The sequence below is a fragment of the Planococcus citri genome, chromosome 3, assembly GCF_950023065.1.
Source record: "Planococcus citri chromosome 3, ihPlaCitr1.1, whole genome shotgun sequence".
NCBI classification, from domain to species: domain Eukaryota; kingdom Metazoa; phylum Arthropoda; class Insecta; order Hemiptera; family Pseudococcidae; genus Planococcus; species Planococcus citri.
Genome location: NC_088679.1, coordinates 49,503,247 through 49,522,368, shown reverse-complemented (window position 1 = coordinate 49,522,368; position 19,122 = coordinate 49,503,247). Strand labels below are relative to the sequence as shown.

Sequence of the window (19,122 nt, the reverse complement as noted above, 5' to 3'; positions counted from 1 at the left end):
GAAAATACAGTTACTTTACAATTACATAGGTACAAGTAAACGGTTTACAATGTGACTTAATACATGAACACGAGAAAAGAAAAGGACAAACATTAACACATATTCTATAGCGATGATTTAATGTTGTTCTCCAATGGCTTGTTTAATATGACTTACAAAAAATTTCGGTTGAGAGCGCAATTTCACCAATTCCAAATAATTCAAATCTACAACCTTATATCCAAGTTTTTCCAAAAGACGTCGCCTCAAAACCTGAGGACCAATTAGAAGGTTTTCTTCTAAAATGTAATGTTCGGGAATATGAAACAACAGTGCTATAGGCTTTGACGGGTCACTTTTTGGATGCGAATTCGCCGCAGAAGTAATCAATGCATCAATCGTAAAAACATTGTTTACTAACGAGGTACTGCGAACGTATTTGAATAATTGTAAGTTATCTTCTGAGCCGGCAGTGGCGATTAATTGTTCCTTACAATTTTTTACAAAGAATTTTATTCTATCGTCAATTCCATATAAAACTGATTTGAAATCCTTATAGAGTAGAGGTCCAGGATATGATGTGCACTCCAAAGTCATCGCTTGATCAATCAATTTCAATTTCGTTTTCGCAGTATCCCACACAGCACAAGTGTTTTGTAAATTGGTTAAAAAATATGTATTGAAAACATCGTTCATAAAATTGATAGGAAATCTCTCAAGGTATAAACAACTGAGTAAAACGTCTAAAACATGTTCAGCGTGAAACTGCGCAAACTTATCTCTCAAAACTTCTTCCAGTAGTTTCCAAAATTCGTGAGATCTATCAGGACTGTAGTTCAGATGTCCGAAAGGAACAATAATAGATCGTAATACGGAAGGAGATAAATTCTTGCCGTTTCGAATAAAATAATCGCAACATTTACTCAGAATAGGAATCGAACGTATTCTAAAATACGAACAATATTCCATAATGCTACCGAATAAAGTATCGTTTACGATACCCATGCCTTTGATTTTTATGTATCGTTCTAGCGCAGTGATAATTTGAGAATTTACGAAATCCAAAGCATGAAAACCTTTTAAAATTGATAACAATTCATCTTCGGAAATAGTGTGTATCTTGGTGTTCAACCATCTAGCAGAAATTTGCAATAATTTATAAGAACTTGAATGAGTTTCTTTAGTAATTGCGAGGATTTCAGCAATATCTGTACCGACGATATTCCACCAAACGCTGGTCATTTTCCTATGCAAAGTGCTTGCGATTACTCCGCGACTTTTATCGAAATATGGTAAAGTTCGGTAAACATTAACAATATTTTTCTCGTCGATGTTGGCGAACTCTTCGGTAATACCGACCCACATTTTATCAATGTCAGCAGTAGCACCGACAGATTGAAATTCATTCACGATGGTACATACTTCGGAAATTTTGTACTTATTTCCTGTAACTAACAATAATATCTGATCCTTCAGTTTTTCGAAATGCGGCATTAGATTTTTCTTGAACTGTGAATTTCTATTCATTAATATCAGGCACTGTAGCAACACGGAAGGTTCATTATTCAAAAATATCACATTAATCAACTGATTGAAAACTGCAGTCTTTGTGAAATTATCTGCAATGTCGTCGTATGTGTGATTATCAAAAGATTTACTAACGCCGTCCAATTCCATCATTTTCTCCAATATATGAAATGCTACAGAAGAATTAACGTAGGTGGAAGGTACAACTTCAAGTAATTTCAAAAGCTCATTCATGGAAGAACAATTTTTAAATCCACGACTTATGTCTTGTAGTTCCTCATCTGTTATATCATTCGTAACATTGCGATTTGTGTTACTACAGTCATTACTCGAGTCGTTGTCAATACCACTGCTAAACAGCAGAACTGAAGCCTCATTACCACTGATTTTCTTCACTACTAAAGGTAGCTCTTGGACATCCATTCCATTTTGCATAATGAGAGTGGTGCTGCCCAGACTTTCATTTGATACGAAGTGTCGAGCTGATATAGCATCGTACATCGAACCTGCAATACGGTTTCTGACTTGGAATCCCAATGCAAAGAATCTTCTACAAAGCAGTTGTTTACTTGATGCCAGGGCCATAGTTTCAGATTTATGGCAATGATATAAAAACGTACTGTTGCATCACTTTACTGTACAGCGAAGAACTGCAACTCCAACACGCGTAGACACGAATAAAACAACGTGAATTCAACACTAAATCTGAACTAACGTCTCTGACAATTTACACGTATTTTTTTTAATTAACTTTTTCATTTTCAATTTTTTTAATTACTATTCTTGAAAACTTTGAACAAACTTTCGTGAAATTGAAAAACTTTGAAGAGAAAAACAAAACTTTATGATAAGTAAATTTATTGGCATGCTGAAAAAATAAAATTTTGTAGGCAGCATTTTGTTGGCTTGACTTCTTGTACATTATGGCCAACAATATTTTATTTTATTTTTTTTAATTTCAAAATCAAAATTTCGAAAATTAAAACTGAAAAAGTGAAAACATTTCGTCATTTTGTAAAAATAAGGGCCCATTTTTGTGACAAAAAATCATACTTAGGTATAGTGTAGTAGTATCACGTATCACTTAATCAGTTTCTTCAGCCTTCAGGTAGTATCTATCTATACTAGCATTAGCATGGGATGAAGCCTAGGCCTAGAGAAAGAGTCTCAATCTCAATACTCTTTCTCATATTGATATAGACAATGACAATAATTATTAAAGCATACATAGGTATTTAAATTTGAAGATGAGACAGTTTTCTACTTTTCTCTCAAAATCAAAAACAAAAATTTTAAATTATCAACTAGAGCCCTGCGCCGCCGCGCCGCGCCGCCGCCGCCACCGATTTTTCAAACATTTTTCAAGCCGCCGCCGCCGTTTCAAAAATTACTTCAGCCGCCGCAGCCGCCGCCGAGTAATCTGCTCGGCTGAGCCGGCTCAACTCACTCAATCAGCAAATTTCAGGAGGATTTTTCGAATATTTTGACTTTTTCAAAAACAAAAATCAAAACTTTTCATCATTAAAAACAGCCAATCTTTTCAGCTCGGAAAAAATTGGTATTTTCATTTGAGAAGTTGAATTTGATTTTGCTTTCCAATTTTTATTTTGGGGTAATTTTAAAATTTACGAAAAATTACCCCAAAATTTCAACTTTGTAGCCGGCTGAGCCGCCGCCGAGCAAAATTTTGGCAGCCGCCAAGACCTTCGGCTGGAATCGGCTCCGCCGCCAGCCACAGTGCTGCGCGTACTGTAGCCGCCGCCGATCATTTCGCTGTCGGCGCAGGGCTCTATTATCAACGTTTCATTCGAGAAACTAGTTGAAGTTGAAGAGTATCAAATATCAAGATCAACTATCGACCCGTGTGTTTTTTTTTCACCAAAAAAAGGTCTGGTCAATCCATGCTTTTATTACATTTTTGTTTGATTAATTCATCTCACGCAATTCAATATATAATTATGTACTTAACTATTCGTTTGATGAATGAACATGAATGATCATTGGATCAAGAAACGAAAATAAAGAAACAACTCGTACATAGTGATACTGTTACACAGTATGGTACACAATACACATACACACTCACACTACACATTTACATTCATACACATTGGACTGGGACTGTACTGACCTGTATGAAATGAGAAATGAAAATCAACTTTTTGTTTATTACCGAATTTCATGTTTATGTTTTCAAAATTTCCTGTTGTGAAAAAAAAATTATGTAGGTACTTAGGTATAGGTACCTAGCTGTTAGTGTAGGGCTAAAGCTGTAGCGCGTAGGTACCTACAAATTAGAGAGTTTCGAATAGATAAGTAGGTACTTATTTAAAGTACATATATCAATCCAAACATCTATGGGCTATGGGTATAGGTATACCCTCTCTTTATTATCGAAAATCATTTTGGAAGAAATTTGGAAGTACATAAACAGGTACATGTTATAACTGCTGCTCTGACTTCTCAAATAGGAAGTACCTACTCAAGATACCTCATGATAAGAATGTCAGTTAATCATGCAATTATGCATAATAGAAAACCAACAGGGTGTTTGACTGTATTAATGTAGAAATTAAAATTATCAATTAAACTGGATACCTAGTTGAATGAATTTTTCAATTCAAATTAGAAAAGGATTTTTCCTGTCTGAGAATAAATTAACAACTTTCGTGCAGTAATTCAGTTGCATATGAGCCGTGAATTCAAGTTGAAAATAGGCGCCTATCAAGAGTCCACTGTCCAGCACGCGAATCGAATGTAGCAAAATGAAATTGTTGTAGCCAGAGCCAATTAACTGGTGTAGTTTAAGGTAGAGTCGTCGATTCACCGTTGATAGCATCCAGTCGACAGCGATCGACAGTCGTCGAATCGTCGACAAGATTCAGAGGGGAAGGAAGGAGGTCGAAAACCCAAACAAACAATGAAACCGTTCTAAAAATCAGGTTTTGCTACGCTCTACCTGCATTCTGCAAAAATAAGAGAGAGGGGAAATTGATTGAAACGGTGAGAGGTGACGAACTAACGAAGGAGCTGGATGCGTAAAATCTTCGAACACTAATCAAAATGGCACTTTGCGAACAATTCGAAGGTAGGGTAGTACCCTATCGAAGGGGTAACAGTACTCACGCTTAAAGGGGTAGGAGCAGAATATGTAGCTGTAGCATAACATTCACGAAAATCATCGAAAATTAAAATTTCAAAAATGATGATCTTTCTTTTTCATTCTCGCATTTATTACTTGAATAAAAAATTTTCTTTGGGTACCTACTATACTTACGTTAAAAAACAGAAGTACTTAACTTCTGTCAGGGTTGTTGCGGATCACGGAAATTTGATCCGAATCACGGATCACGAATCATTGAGAAATTTGTGATCCGGATCACGGATCAAAGATCTTCCGGAAAATTGTGATCCGGATCACGAATCACGAATCACTCCAGAAAAAAGTGATCCGGATCAAATTTCACGGATCATTTTTCGGATCATTTCAAGGAAATTGTACTATAAGGTACTAAATTGGTTTTTTTAAATTGAAGATTGAACAAAAACGTGAAAAAACGAAATAGTCTCCATTTAATTTTCAAAACATTTGCAGAAATTGAAAAATGAAATTTTTACATTTCAAAAAATTTTAGTTTTTTGTCAATAAATCAAAAACTAAGCATCCTAGAGGGAAACTAATGAGATTATGTCGATTGGAAATTTAATTCTCTACAATTTTGATCATGTGTAATTTTTTCGTAGGACGCTTCCTTTCGCCTCTAGATTGACTTTTATGAAACACAGTGTGCAAATTTTTCAAAAAATAATTACGTGGGGTTTACCTACATATCCAACAAATTGATTTCAACTCCATTAATTTTTAATAAAATCGAATTTTCAAAGCAAAAACATGCAGCAATGCAGCATTACTGGTGGAAAAAAAGGATCCGTGAAAAAATGATCTGCGGAAAATTTTGAATCGGATCATAGATCACGAATCGTTGTGGTATAATGATCCGGATCACGGATCACGATTCCTACTACAGAAAATGATCCGGATCACGGATACAGATCACTCAAATGTGATCCGGATCACAACAACCCTGACTTCGGTAATCTAATTGTTTTCTTACAAAATAGAGCACTTGCTTTACAATAGTGAGCATTTCAATTCTGAAACGTTCCTGCTTTCGAATGTGGTTTAATCACTGATTTTTGAAATACACTCAACGCTGGCGTTTTTAAGTACACCTACCTATTTGCATTTGTTGTAGCGTAGCGTATGACCTTCAACGGCTTCAACATAGCTAGGTGAAGATACCTCCTGTGTATACCTAATGTCTAATTGTAAGTAGACATAAACTAATGCAAAGATATTGGCATATGCGAGCAATACAGACAGAGTAGGTACCTAACTACAATATTGAAAATTGGTCGTAAAATAACTTTTTCTTGCATATTAAGTACCTGCCTATAGATTAGGTATTGAAATCAAAATACGAATCTTCGGTAGGTACTCTTATTCATTTTGAAATAAAGAAAATATGTTACTTTTTTTTAAAACCACCATTAATTTCTCATAATCTATACGTAGGATAGTCAAAAGTTCAATTTTATCAAAACTCAGAGGGTACATTATACAAAATATAAAAAAAAATTGTAAATTTGAAAGTTATTTGCGAGCTCATTTATGATAATAAGTTGGCTCAAAATGCAGTCATCAGTCATTACATCATTTGTAATGTTTGAAACAGATAATTTTCATTTTGATAATACGTTGGTAAATAACTAATTCAAAACGTTATCGCATATTCCCATTAGGTAGGTATAAATAAACATACTGACGATAAATATCAATTTTTTCTCGTATCGGAAACATTGGTAGGTAATCTAAAATACGTAATAATTTATGTATCACTAATGAAAAAAGCAAAATAATGCTTGTAGGTACTATAAGAACGATATAAGTACCTACTTTATTTTATGCATGGAGTAGAATTAACGAAAACATCAACAATAAACAATTACATTCATCTACTAAATGGTACCTAGACCTACCTATCCTATCCTATCCTATCCACGTTCGGGTCAATCGTATTTTTGGAACTGATAACATAGATAAAGATATTGGTACCTACTTTCTTATCAGCAGATTATTGAAAATTAATTTAGTTTAAGTGATTGAAATTCCTTTGTAGAACAGTAGGTAAGTGCACTAGGTAACCTATTTTTTGTTCAATTTTTATTCATCAAGTAGGTAAGCATAGTTTATTAAGGCAAAGAAAACTAATTGGAGTAAGTATATGTACACATACCTAACATAGAAAATATCTGCAAAATTGAAAATACAAATTAAATGCCCGAACCGACAAAAAATATAATAGGCAGTAGGTACATTTGTCTACCTGATTTCATCGATTTTTTGTTTTGTTTTTTGTTTTTGAACTCTCTACACAATATTATACAAATGACAATTTTAGGTACCTAAATTAATTACCTGATCCAATCAGTTACGCGGACTGGAATTCAAAAAATGAGCTTAAAAAATAATTTGTAAGTTTAAATTTTCCAAAAATTCAAATTAAATTGCGTCGTATGTAGGTACTATAGGTAGTTAGGTACCTACTCTACATAATGTAGGTAATATTGAAATGAAATATGGATAAAATGCCTATTGAAGAACCTTTGCTGCTGCTGTCGTATCATAGTAAGCTTAAACTTTTAACAAAATTGATTCTTATTCGCTGATAACACAACTCGCAGCAAGTTGAACAATAAGGAATCAAATTTTCCCCTTGAACATGGCAAAAAGTATACTCAAAGAACGTAATACGAAATCAATTTTTGCTACGCCGCTGATATGTATTAGATAGGTACCTAAATAAGTATAAAGGGTTAAGTACTTAGTTTGATGTCCTTGAGGAATGGACTTTGTTTTACAGCTGGTTCGACGTACTCGATTGCAATGATCAAGTGTATTTTTACAACCTTGAATAATCATCGTTTACAACAATGTATCCTCGGTGAAAATAAACGTTCATGGTCAACACATAAAACACCAATGCGATTCATACTTACTTATCCAATATCCAAGTCGAATCCTATATGTATTTCTGCGATAATCTACCTATCTACGCACTTATGGCGGATTACTGACGTTGGAGAATTCGTTTTTCATTATAATATTATCGTTAATTATCGAATTATCAAATATACTTTTTAATTCGGCGATAGTGCCAATTTGTTTCTGTGTAATTGGATCAAAAATTAAGTTAAAACTCGTAACGTTGAATTTTTGGATCATTAAAAATTAAAATCCGTATACCACGTGTACCTACGTAAAACAGGTAGGTACTCCTAGCTATGTGTAGCTAAATTCACTGAAGAATACCTACGTCACCAACAGTTTGTTTGGTTAGATGTACATCTCAGTTTGAAATTTTCAACAGAACCGCACACCTACCTATACACAAAGCACGAATGATTTCAAAAGAAATATCTGAGCTCAAAATTTCGCAACTGGGGCGTTGGTGCATTTTTCTCGTGAGGGCTGAGATTGAAATCTCGGATCTCCCCTCTTTTACCAAGATGTTAATTGAATTTGAGAAATTACTTTTAGGAATAAAATAAGAATTAATTGAGTAGGTATCCTATAGATAAAAATACATAGTCGAGAATTAGCTCTTTGATTGCTTTTCAAACAAATTTAGAACCAAAAAGTTGATCACAATGAGAAAAAATTTTGGAACTCTTCTTTCTGGCAACTATTTTGGATTCGTCTATAGTGCTATTAGATACAAATACAAATCTTTGAGCATATAGTCATACCTTAAGGGAGTTTAAGTTTATCTGCTCAAGAAGGATCGGGATTTAAAATTAATACAATTCTAGGATTTAATAGAAAATTTTAATGTGGCGAGGATAAAATGGTATCGTTGTTTGGTTTGGTGAGCCATTTGACACGGTGTAGTGCAGTACTGAGATTTTTAATCAACTCTGAGAATTTTAATCAAGTGTAAAACATGATAAATTTATAGGAGTTTTTTTGTTTTGAACGAAAATTGAGATGTTAGAGCTTGAAGTATACTCGTACTTAATAGCATTTTAAAGTGCAATAAAAAATAATCTTTCACATAATATTTCTGATAATCACATAAATAGTCAGAAATATTGAAAACACATAGAATATAGCCAACAAGTCAGTGACACTGTTATTTACCTAGTGGGGAGGACGAGGAGTAGGTAAGTAAGCAACCTTTTCAAGCATGGCTGATTTCGGCACTTGACACATCTGACCATTTCCTCGTGAGGTGAACAGATTCTATAAGTATATTCCTAATATGACCTTTTTTGATGGCCTCCATCCGCCTGTTTTATCGGGTAAAAATTTCGAAAATTTTTTTTTTTTTAAAGAACATGGGTACGATATCCATCACCGACCTACATTTCGCAAACTCATTTCTCTACGTGTGAAAATATTGTCAACCGGTAGACACAGAACAGATACATTTAATTCGCATGTATGTACCTACTGTCAGCTTCCTCTAAGTGTATTTCACGCTTTTGGAAGTGGAAGACCCAAAAACTACTGTTTCTAAATTTTATTGGAGTGGAGTATACTAATGCATTTCGTATCACGATTTCTTTCCTAGAGCAGAGGAATACATAAAGAAAAAAACAAATAATAATTCACGGTAGGTACCTCTACCTACATTTATTTTGTTAACAATTGTCATTTTCTGTAAATATTTCCACGATTTCCTTTTTTTTTTTTTTTTTTTTTTTTTTTTTGGCAAATTTTACGAACTTTAACTTACTATGCACAATTAATCACGACTTCAATTTGAATCATAAAAATAATGGTGTTCTTTTATTATCTTATAACGTGCTCCAGCCAATTAAAAAGATGGTGGGGCAATAAAATAGGTAGTAGGTAGATACCTATCGATTTAAAAAATCACCTATATTGGGTCAAGGTTTGAAAATTTTTAGTCACCAAGTTAATCGAGTTACTTATCGTTCGTATAAATATGAAAATATAATACTACATTATGACAAAAATGAAAAAAAAAAAAAAAAAAAAAAAAAAATGGTTCACGGCTTGTAAACTTCTAATTGGCAACAATCATTAACCTCAATCACGACACGATATAAAAAATCAGCGAGTATTACTTGAACCAATATTTTCCTTAAAAGAAGAAATTTCAATACTGCACCAGTAAAGTAATATTTTCATGCTGATAATCACTTTTCAAAAATTTATCTTTCTACCCGTACATACAGGTAGAGGTATAGTATAGGCATAGTATAGGTACATGAGCTGATGAGCCACAATGTGCGCATTAAGTTCATGAAAACGAATATGACGCAAAAGCATTTAAAAACGCGTAGTTTATATATTTCGACTACTTGGGAATCATCAATGTTCAGGCAAAATTTCCAATACCAAAATTTTACGCGTTATTTTAACGAATAGGTTTTTTATTTATGAAGCGGGTAGCGAAAAAACGCAGATAATTTGAAATATTCTCATGTGACCGTCTGATAAAGTGGTCTATCTAATGCTTACGTCTGAAATTCTCCTTCAGTTCCACACCCCCGACTTCTACATAGTCTGAGTAGATATACCGGTGGAGGGGGAAGAGACGTGGCGTTATTCCAATTAATTATGTATGCTTTAAATTTTGGCACTGCGATAATTCGATTGTCGTTTTGTGAACAAACCAGTTCACTTTCGACTTGTGTAATATGTACTTACAAAATAAGTTAAAATACCTAATAATAATTTACAAAAAAAAAAAAAAAACAATAAAATAGGTAGCAAAAAAAAGTAATTATTGGTCTCTAAATACACCCATAAGTTACCCATTTTGCACTAAAATTTGTTCGAAATTTTGTGCTTGAAAGTCGCTGTAGAAGCACATCTCACGTTTTAATGCCAACGCAATCGAGGCATTTGTCATTGAAAAGAAACAAATGTACTCAGTTAGATAGGTGTTCATTAAACCTGTGTCATAGTGTTGGTTAGAATATTGATCCAAAATATAAATAACGGTAGGCTTTTCACGATATAACGAAAACCCTATAATTTTCAATTCGTGGCTATTTTTATTTATAATCAGGTATAATTTAATGATCAATTTTGCAACGCCATATTACAATTCATCTTTTTCTAGGAAGGTTCATTAAACCTACAGGTACTATAAAGATAAACGAATCATTTTCAAAATGAAATGTAACTATCACTGCTTATCAGCCAGGAACACCGGAGTAAAACGTCCGAAAGTTGTAAATTTTCACCACGTTGGTTTTATTATGTATCCGAGTATTTTGTGATGGAAAAATCGATATAAAAAGTACACTTTTATGCCTACCAAGTTCGGTACACATTGATAATAAACTAGTACCTACCGGGTCTCCATTTGAATGCGGGCCCTCTTCAGGGATTTTTTTCAAGCCAGTAGGTTGGTGGTGCTGCATACCATAAACAATGCATTGCAATTACATGTTGCCAACCTACATTTTTTGTAAAAATTCCCTGACAGGTCTCGTATTCAAATGGAGACCCGGTATAAATGCGAGATAACGTGGGCTTTAAAGAAGCTATTAAGTACACGTGTCGACTATCCAAAACCTTGATAGACAAAATTTTAAAGTTGTACAAGGCCATGGTCAAGGTGATAGTCGTATCGCACTGTTAATAGAAAAGAGAAAAACTTGAAAAGAGAGTCGACGATCGCGAGGGGTAAACAGGGTAAGGAAACATGACAAAAATTTATCGTATAAATATTTCCTTCCTTTTCCACTACTGCCGATAATAATGTTCGTCGTATTTATATTAAAAAAAAACACGATAATGTTTTCGTTTAAACTTTGTGCCAATTTCACTTTCACGTAAACGAATATGCAGAAAAATAACGTTATCATCGTTTCGTATAAGATAAACATTGCGATTCTTGCGAGTGTGAGTAAATACGAGTTTAAAAAATCGCCAATTAATTACATTTTGAAATTGTGACGAATAGAGAGGGATTTATAGTAACAACTTTGAAGCTGTAGATATCAAATAAACTTTACTTCCTGTATAGGTAGGTACAGCCACAGGTGAGTCTAAATATTAGAGCAGATAATTCGGTAGAAATAGGTACTTATTACCTGTATCTATGGAATTATGGATAAATAATTTTTTTTAATTTTTATTATTAATCTGGGGTATTTTTTTCTCTATGTAGGTAAGTATTTTCATTACGTTTAATTACCTACAGTTACCTTTGCAAAAAAAAATTAAAAATTAAAAAAATATGATTAGGCTAAAAAAATTTTTTTGCCAAATGAATCAAAATCGCAGAATTATTAGTATTGCTTCCAACAATTTTTTTAGTCATTCATTGCACGTTAGATTTGGTTGCTTTCTAGGAGGCGATACTTGATAAGATCTGATGGAAAGTGTTAAATTTATATCATAATAAAAACTCAACTTTGAAGAAAGAGCTCGTTGATGTTCAAAAATTTTTAAACCACTCGAAATGGAAAATTTTCCTTTAAAAATTTATAATTCTTCCAATAATTCATTCAAAATTATCAGAGATTGCCTTAAAATTGGCTATATATAGGTAATTTGTAAAATTATTTATACGACATATACATATTGATTTCAAAAAACTTTCCTTATATTGAGATAATCCATCGAAAAATGATTGAAAATCCTACAGCTAAATCCCAAAAAATCTAGGTACTTCTTTAATTTCATAAATAGGGAAAATTCACTCAAAATATTGTTCAGAAACTGTTTGGAAAACTTGTAGTAGGTACTAATGTTGTTAAAATTGAATCGTGAATAAAGTTCATCTAAAAACGCTCTTTAATTGATATTCTCGAGAAACTCAGGGGAAAATGATGAGGGATCTGATCAGGTCTCATTTGATGTGATTAAAAATTGTTGAGAAATTAGTATAGTGAATTAGGAAAATAATTCCAAAGTAATATTGTAATTCAGTCAAAACTAGCTTTCTGACGATTTGTGAGGATTGATTTCAGATAAGATAAAATTTCATTAGCGTAAGTTTTTAAAAATTGTTCTACGATCAGAAAATTTTACATTTTTTAAATTATTTTGCCTTATAAATCTGTTGTCTAGAAAAATTCACTCGAGGTACGTTCGTTTGAAATTCGCTCCAATTGTGGATAAATTCCTTACAAGGGAACCCTCCCACATGATAATCTCCGATTTGAATGAAACTTGGACTGGTGGAAAGAGGACCTCAAAAAACCCCCATCCCCCAATTTTCAGCTGCTGAAGTTGATTTTTCGATTTTTGACGAGCGTTTGAAGTTTTGTGTACACATGCGGTAAAGTTGTTCTGTAAATTCGAAAAATGGCCGTTTCTCCCTACCGCATGAACTTCAGCAGCTGAAATTTTGGTCAAAGGGTCTATGCTTGATACCTAATTGACTAATACTACCGCCGGCCGGATCTGGAATTATCATCAGAAATCGAATTTTTTGCCCAATTGGTGGTTTTTAAATGCCATTGAAAAATTTGAAAAATGAGTCAATTAAGCTCTTCTAATGAACTTCAAGGGCTCAAATTTTGGTCAAACAGTCTCTGCCGAATACCAAATCGACTCATGCCATCATTGGCCGGATCCGGCCATCCGTTCAGGAAACAAGATTTTTTACTGTTTTACTTTTTTCCCATGTTATGAATGAATTCAAAAAATGGCCGTTTCTCCCCACCACATGAACTTCAGCAGCTGAAATTTTGGCTAAAGGGTCTCTGCTTGATACCTAATCGATAAGTACTACCGTCGGCCAAATCTGGAATTATCATCAGAAATCGAATTTTTTGACACATAACATGAGAAAAAGTATAAAAAATACACGAAACTTCACATGCTCGCCAAAAATAGAAAAATCAACTTCAGCAGCTGAAAATTTAGGGATAGGGGTTTTTTGAGGTCCTCTTTCCACCTGTCCAAGTTTCATTCAAATCGGAGATTATCATGTGGGAGGGTTCCCTTGTTAGATAAGTACCTATAGGTCCAGAAACACTGGAACGCAATTTTCAAATGCTTCAGTTAATTTCTGTGACCTCTGGAGAAATTTAAAAATCTTGAAAAAAATTTAAAATCGCACTGGAAGCTCCAGAATGACTTAAAATACTGAAAGAAAAAAAAAAGAAAAAAAGACACGAATCTCAGAAAATCGCCATTTTTGGACTCTCATAAATTCGAATAAATCGAAAAATCAATTTGGACAGCTAAAAATTTTGCCATGGTGGTTTCAGGTCATGCTGTTTCCAAAAATTACATTTTCTTCCAAGTAGGTAAATCCATTCTTCCATTTAAAATCAATCAGAGATGTTGCTCTGAAGGAGTATGTGATTCTGAAATTATAAGTACCTATTCAGAATCATTAAAGAATTAATTGAAGACTGAAAGATCTTCATCATGATAAAACCGTTAAAATTTTAGGGAGAGTATTCAGGTAGATAGGTTAGTTGGGTAGAGGTTTACATTATTATTGATTGTAGAGATCATTTATGCGTTATTCTCATTCGTCTATTCGAAAGCTTCATAAATAATGCGCAAAACTTGTTCAAATACATCGCACCAACCATCGAAAAAATTATATTGCGGTACATCGACGACGTGCTAACCAACAGTGTAATGCGTAATTTTGCATACTTGAATCGTCGGCAGCTGTTCAATTTCACCGCTGCGTTCAAGTAGACGTCATACAAGAACATTGTAAAAAAGCTTAACTGTTTCGCCATCACCAGAGTAATCTTTCTTCGTAATCTTTTAGCTAATAAAAATATAAGATAATATATATATTGAAGCAGATACAAATTTTTTAATACCTACCTTATTATACCTACGTAATACATATTTGTAATGGATGAAAAGAAACCGAATCATTTTTTCAACAAAAATTAGGCGAGATGAACCGATAAATATGTGGTATTAGGTACCCTACGAATAAAAAATGGGTCATTTTTCAACATGAAACAATAATATAGGCACAGATTGAAACACTCAACAAAATCTTGTCCGATTTTCTTAAAAATCATTTAATACCTACTTAATAGGCTACAATTACCTATCGCATTTAAAAAAATTTATTTTTTAATATAACTTCTACACCGCAAATACTCGCACTTTGCTCCTGCTAACCTATCTTCTTCCCTAGTGGTACCAGAGTCAGCACCATTGCCAGCTCCTCTTTTTCCTCTTAATGCGGCTTTCATAGCTTCGGCCTGTGCTTTAGCTTTTGCTTTAGCAACAGCAATTCGCCTGTCTCGCTTTTTGAAAAATTCTTCGACTTTGGTCAAACCGGGAGGTTTATAACCGCAATACAAATTACCTTTTTCAAGTCGCAAATTCGCAGTTCGGTTCATCCTGATGGGTATTTGCGGTTGTTTTTTCCAGCGAATATTCTTGCGAGGACTGGATTCAGCTTCATCGCCCGATTTAGTTGATGCTGAACCGCCAGCTGAATCTTTGTTGGTAGCTCTGGATTTACTGCTCGTAGCTTTTGACTTGTGCGTGTGGCCAACGACTTTTGTTTTACCCCCACCGCCGCCGCCCCTGCCACCAACGCCGAGCATTTGATACTCGTAATCCGGACTGTCGAGATTTTTTTTCATCCTGGCGGTGCTTTTGTCGTGTTTGTATTTTTTGTCTTTTTTGGTTTTCTTTCTATGTCCAGATTTTGCACTCGAAGAACTCGAACTTTCATCTGAACTGGCCGAACTCATGCTAACCGTTTTAGCCAACTTGTTCGGCGGGTTTGCCTGTGTTTGCGATTCATTTCTCAGGTAATCCTTAGCTTTCGCGTATCTTTCTTCGTTCGTCAATGGTTTTCGTGGTAACTTCAAGTCGCATACGCAAGGATGTTCGTGATCATCCTTATCGTCGGATTTGGTATCAGATTCGGGTTTGGCGGTAGCATTTGTCACTTGTAACGTTGAAAGTTTACGTGCTAGTGAAAATTCATCGTCGGGTTGAAGATTTTCTTTGGCGTCAGTTTTCAAAGAACCTATCTGTGTATTACCGACCGATTGAGACGGATTATCCGGCGTTATCGACGACATATTGACTCGGTTTCATGTCTCAAAATTACCTCAATTATTCGATTATGAGTGATCAAATCGCCAATATTTCCTAGCAATTAAATATTTGCGAAATTATAGACAATGGGAAATCAGCAATAAATTTTGCGTTTTTATCTAAATCACTCGACTCGATGAGAGTTATTTTAATTGAGCTGGCACCGTCCATTTTTGATAGTAAGGGCAGTGTAATGAGTATAGGTATGGTAATCTAAAATAATTAGCTACTTCTAAAAAATGACAAATGGTAGATTGAAAGATTCATGCGTACGAATACCTAACAACTATAGGTAGACATGCGCTTTTCCTGAGAAAATGTTGAGAGTGTAACTCGATTCCAATTGAATTGAACTGACCCGAAGGCCGAAGTATTTAATACCTACTGCCACAAAATTACTAAAGTAGGTACAGTATAATGTAGGTATTCGAACCAAAAATCCAACAATTGCAATCCTTTCAATGATCAATTGGTCGAAAGATAATATGATGAGAAATAATAAATCTGAAATTTATGGGTAGGTAAGTACTAGGTATTTACCTCTACCTACTGAAATAATGTTGCATTATGCAAAAATTTCTTCCTGGATTTTCGGTGAAAATTTTTGTTAACATACGAATCCATTATGAAGATAAAACCATTACGCTATTACAAATATGAAAGTCAGCTACACGGAGTAGGTATAAACTAGTTCAGATTTCTACACAATGACCACATCATCCGTAACCTCTTGTCATTAGGGAAAAAACAGTTATGTATCTATTCGCAGATGCAACCCAGTAATAACAAAATGACGTATACAAAGAATGAAAACATTGAAACATTACATATTATGCACAACCGTCTCATTGATTAGCGATTGTATTCTGTAAACATTATTACGTATTTCAAAACATCTCTCACAATAACATTCGTCCGAGAAGTAAATAAATAATAAGAAAACGAGATAAATATACAGTATGTACCTCTACCTATACCTACATTCACCCATATATACACGTATCACCTCCCAATACTTACCTATATTCCTACTAACAGATTACAGTAGGTATTTTTCAATGAATTCCACACAAAATACGTTATACGAAAATTTATATAGGTAAATTTACAAACATTCAAATTTAGGTAGTCGTCGTCATCCGAATACAACGCCAGGCATTGTAACAGTTTCTCCAATTCAAACAATTTCATAACAGTATAGGTACTTTTTTTCCCTTCGTTTCTTTAATCATTACCTGTTTAGTGTTCATTTATAGGCGTAGTGATATACATCACGTTTGGAAATTGGCAAATACACAATGTAACCGGCAGTTTCATCGTCGTGAAATTGTGAATGATTAACTTTCACCGTAATAGATTTTACCGCTATATCTTCACCTGAATTAACCGAATCGTCATTATCGCCGGAAATATTGTATCCTACACCTCCTTGCATAATGCATAATGCGATATAAATGTGTATAGGTCATAAATAAAGAGACTGACATTTTTCTTTTTGTGTTACTTAGTTTACATTTGTCCTAAAATATAAACGTCTAAGGGCTTTAAAATATTCCATACGGTAACATATTAAGATAAGATTGGAAAATCGAAAACTCAACCCGTATTATTAAATGCTAACGCGTACACGGAGCAATGACATGGGAAAACTTGGCTTTTCTATTCGAATCATCGAATCGCATTGCGCAAATGAATTGCAAAAGATTTTCCAGAAAAAATGTACTTATTTGAAAACTCGAAATTAGAATTAGAATTTTATAAATTCTCTTCTTTTTTTTTAAAGCTCTCGAAGTATGAGTCAAATTAGAAAGTACCTAATACCAAGTATCTATAGGTACTTGGTATTATAAAAAATTGTTACTTGTACTCTCTAAAACACAGAATTTTCGTCGAGCTTTTTAACTAGGTAAGTAAATTCTTAGGTATTTTTTCAGAAAGGAACATTTCTGTAAATAGTTCTAAATTTCACACACTCTTCAATTTTATAGAAGTAGTATCTAATTTTAAGTTTTTTTCAAAGCTCAACTTACCCACTTGGAAAAATAAGGATTATACAACAAACTACAAATCTGGATTTATGAAATTTCATGATTAATAACTACATATATACAAAATAACACAACACAATTTTTTATATCTCTATTTTCAGTTTTAAAATGGGCTTGAAAAATGAATTCTTGCAATATAATATTTACTAAGTTTATAAAATACTAAAGCATTGATGTGACAAAATATGAATCTGCGAGAAAATTATGTTAGATTTTTTTCGCCAAGTCTCATTTTTCTTAGTTTTTCTGATTTTTTGCTAGGAACAGATATGCCTATCTTTAAAATGAAATAAAGTTTCTAAAGGATGAATTAACCAGTAGTTAGCCCAAAAATGGTAAATTTTATTCTCTAAATTTTGTTCTAATCTTTAGTTTTTGATATGATTCCCACAATTAAGAATTGTTTTTTACTGCAAACAGATCCTTAATTTTAATCCAAAATTAGGTACCTAATTACAATCAGTAATTCTATAAGTTACCGAAAAAATTTGATGTTTTTTTTCACTTTTTTTTATTAAGTAAAATCAATTTGAGAAGAACTAAGAGGTTTTTTTTTTAAATACCTACATGCACTGTATGTACACAGCCAAAAATATTCAAGAATGAAGAGAAGAATCTTTCAAAACTCGAAGTTCTTTTTTTGTTTTTCAATTTGGTTAGAATACACCCTGTTAATAATGAAAAACTATACGTAGGTATATCTAGGTATGTAGTTATATTGTAAAATATTACGGCGTTTGCGTTTAAAATAAACTTCAAATAGATACCTATTACCTACCTAGACCTACCTACTGTCTTAAGTATTTTTCTTCTCACTCGTATGTCCACCTTTGACCTCACCTCCATTGTAAGTTTGTAGCTGGGTTGGTAGGTAAGTATAGTCTGCTATCTTCATAGCACCCAGCCAACTACCCTTCGCTGTATTTCCTTACTCATTAATATTTAAATTTTTTACTCTAGTTTTAGGTAAGTATATAACATATTATTACCTGGCGATAAAATTTTTCCCTTTATGAGCATGTCGATGACCTGTAATGACCTGAAATATCCGAATAAAATAATTTTTACAAACAGAGCATTCCACAGTATAATAATTATTATTTTAAACTACCAGGCACGACGATATTCGAGGAAAAATTTCACGATGAATTTTAGAAAAATTCGATTTCAAAGCATGATTAATTTAAAAAAAAAAAAAAAAACGTGTACCTATTTTAGGTGTAATGAATTTGAGAGGTGGTAGGAAATCATAAGCATCAATTTTCCACCGTTTGGAAAAATTTTCGTTGTTTATTTTCCTACCAAAATAGGTGTAGGAGAGATGAACAGAAATACACAGGTAATACGAGTAGTATGTGAACGTTCTATTTTATGCATTCGCAAGTGACCGATAATTTCAACAAATTTGTCCCACTTTCACAGTTAATAATTGTAATCGCTGGTTGCAAATACTGACCTTTATCTAGTTCATTCACG

At 33.5% G+C, this 19,122-nt stretch overlaps 1 protein-coding gene and 1 long non-coding RNA gene across 2 annotated transcripts; both read right to left on the bottom strand.

The window, feature by feature from the left end:
- Window positions 1-117: 117 nt before the first annotated feature.
- LOC135840602 (FAST kinase domain-containing protein 3, mitochondrial-like) lies at window positions 118-2,091 on the bottom strand. Its single transcript, XM_065357228.1, has one exon. The coding sequence runs from the start codon at window positions 2,089-2,091 to the stop codon at window positions 118-120; it is 1,974 nt and encodes a 657-aa protein (XP_065213300.1).
- Window positions 2,092-17,748: 15,657 nt separating this feature from the next.
- On the bottom strand, window positions 17,749-19,090 carry LOC135839026 (uncharacterized). The gene is made up of 3 exons (XR_010557523.1): window positions 18,856-19,090; window positions 18,636-18,685; window positions 17,749-18,564 (listed from the first exon to the last, which is right to left on the bottom strand). It is a non-coding gene; the product is annotated as an uncharacterized LOC135839026 (long non-coding RNA).
- Window positions 19,091-19,122: the final 32 nt, after the last annotated feature.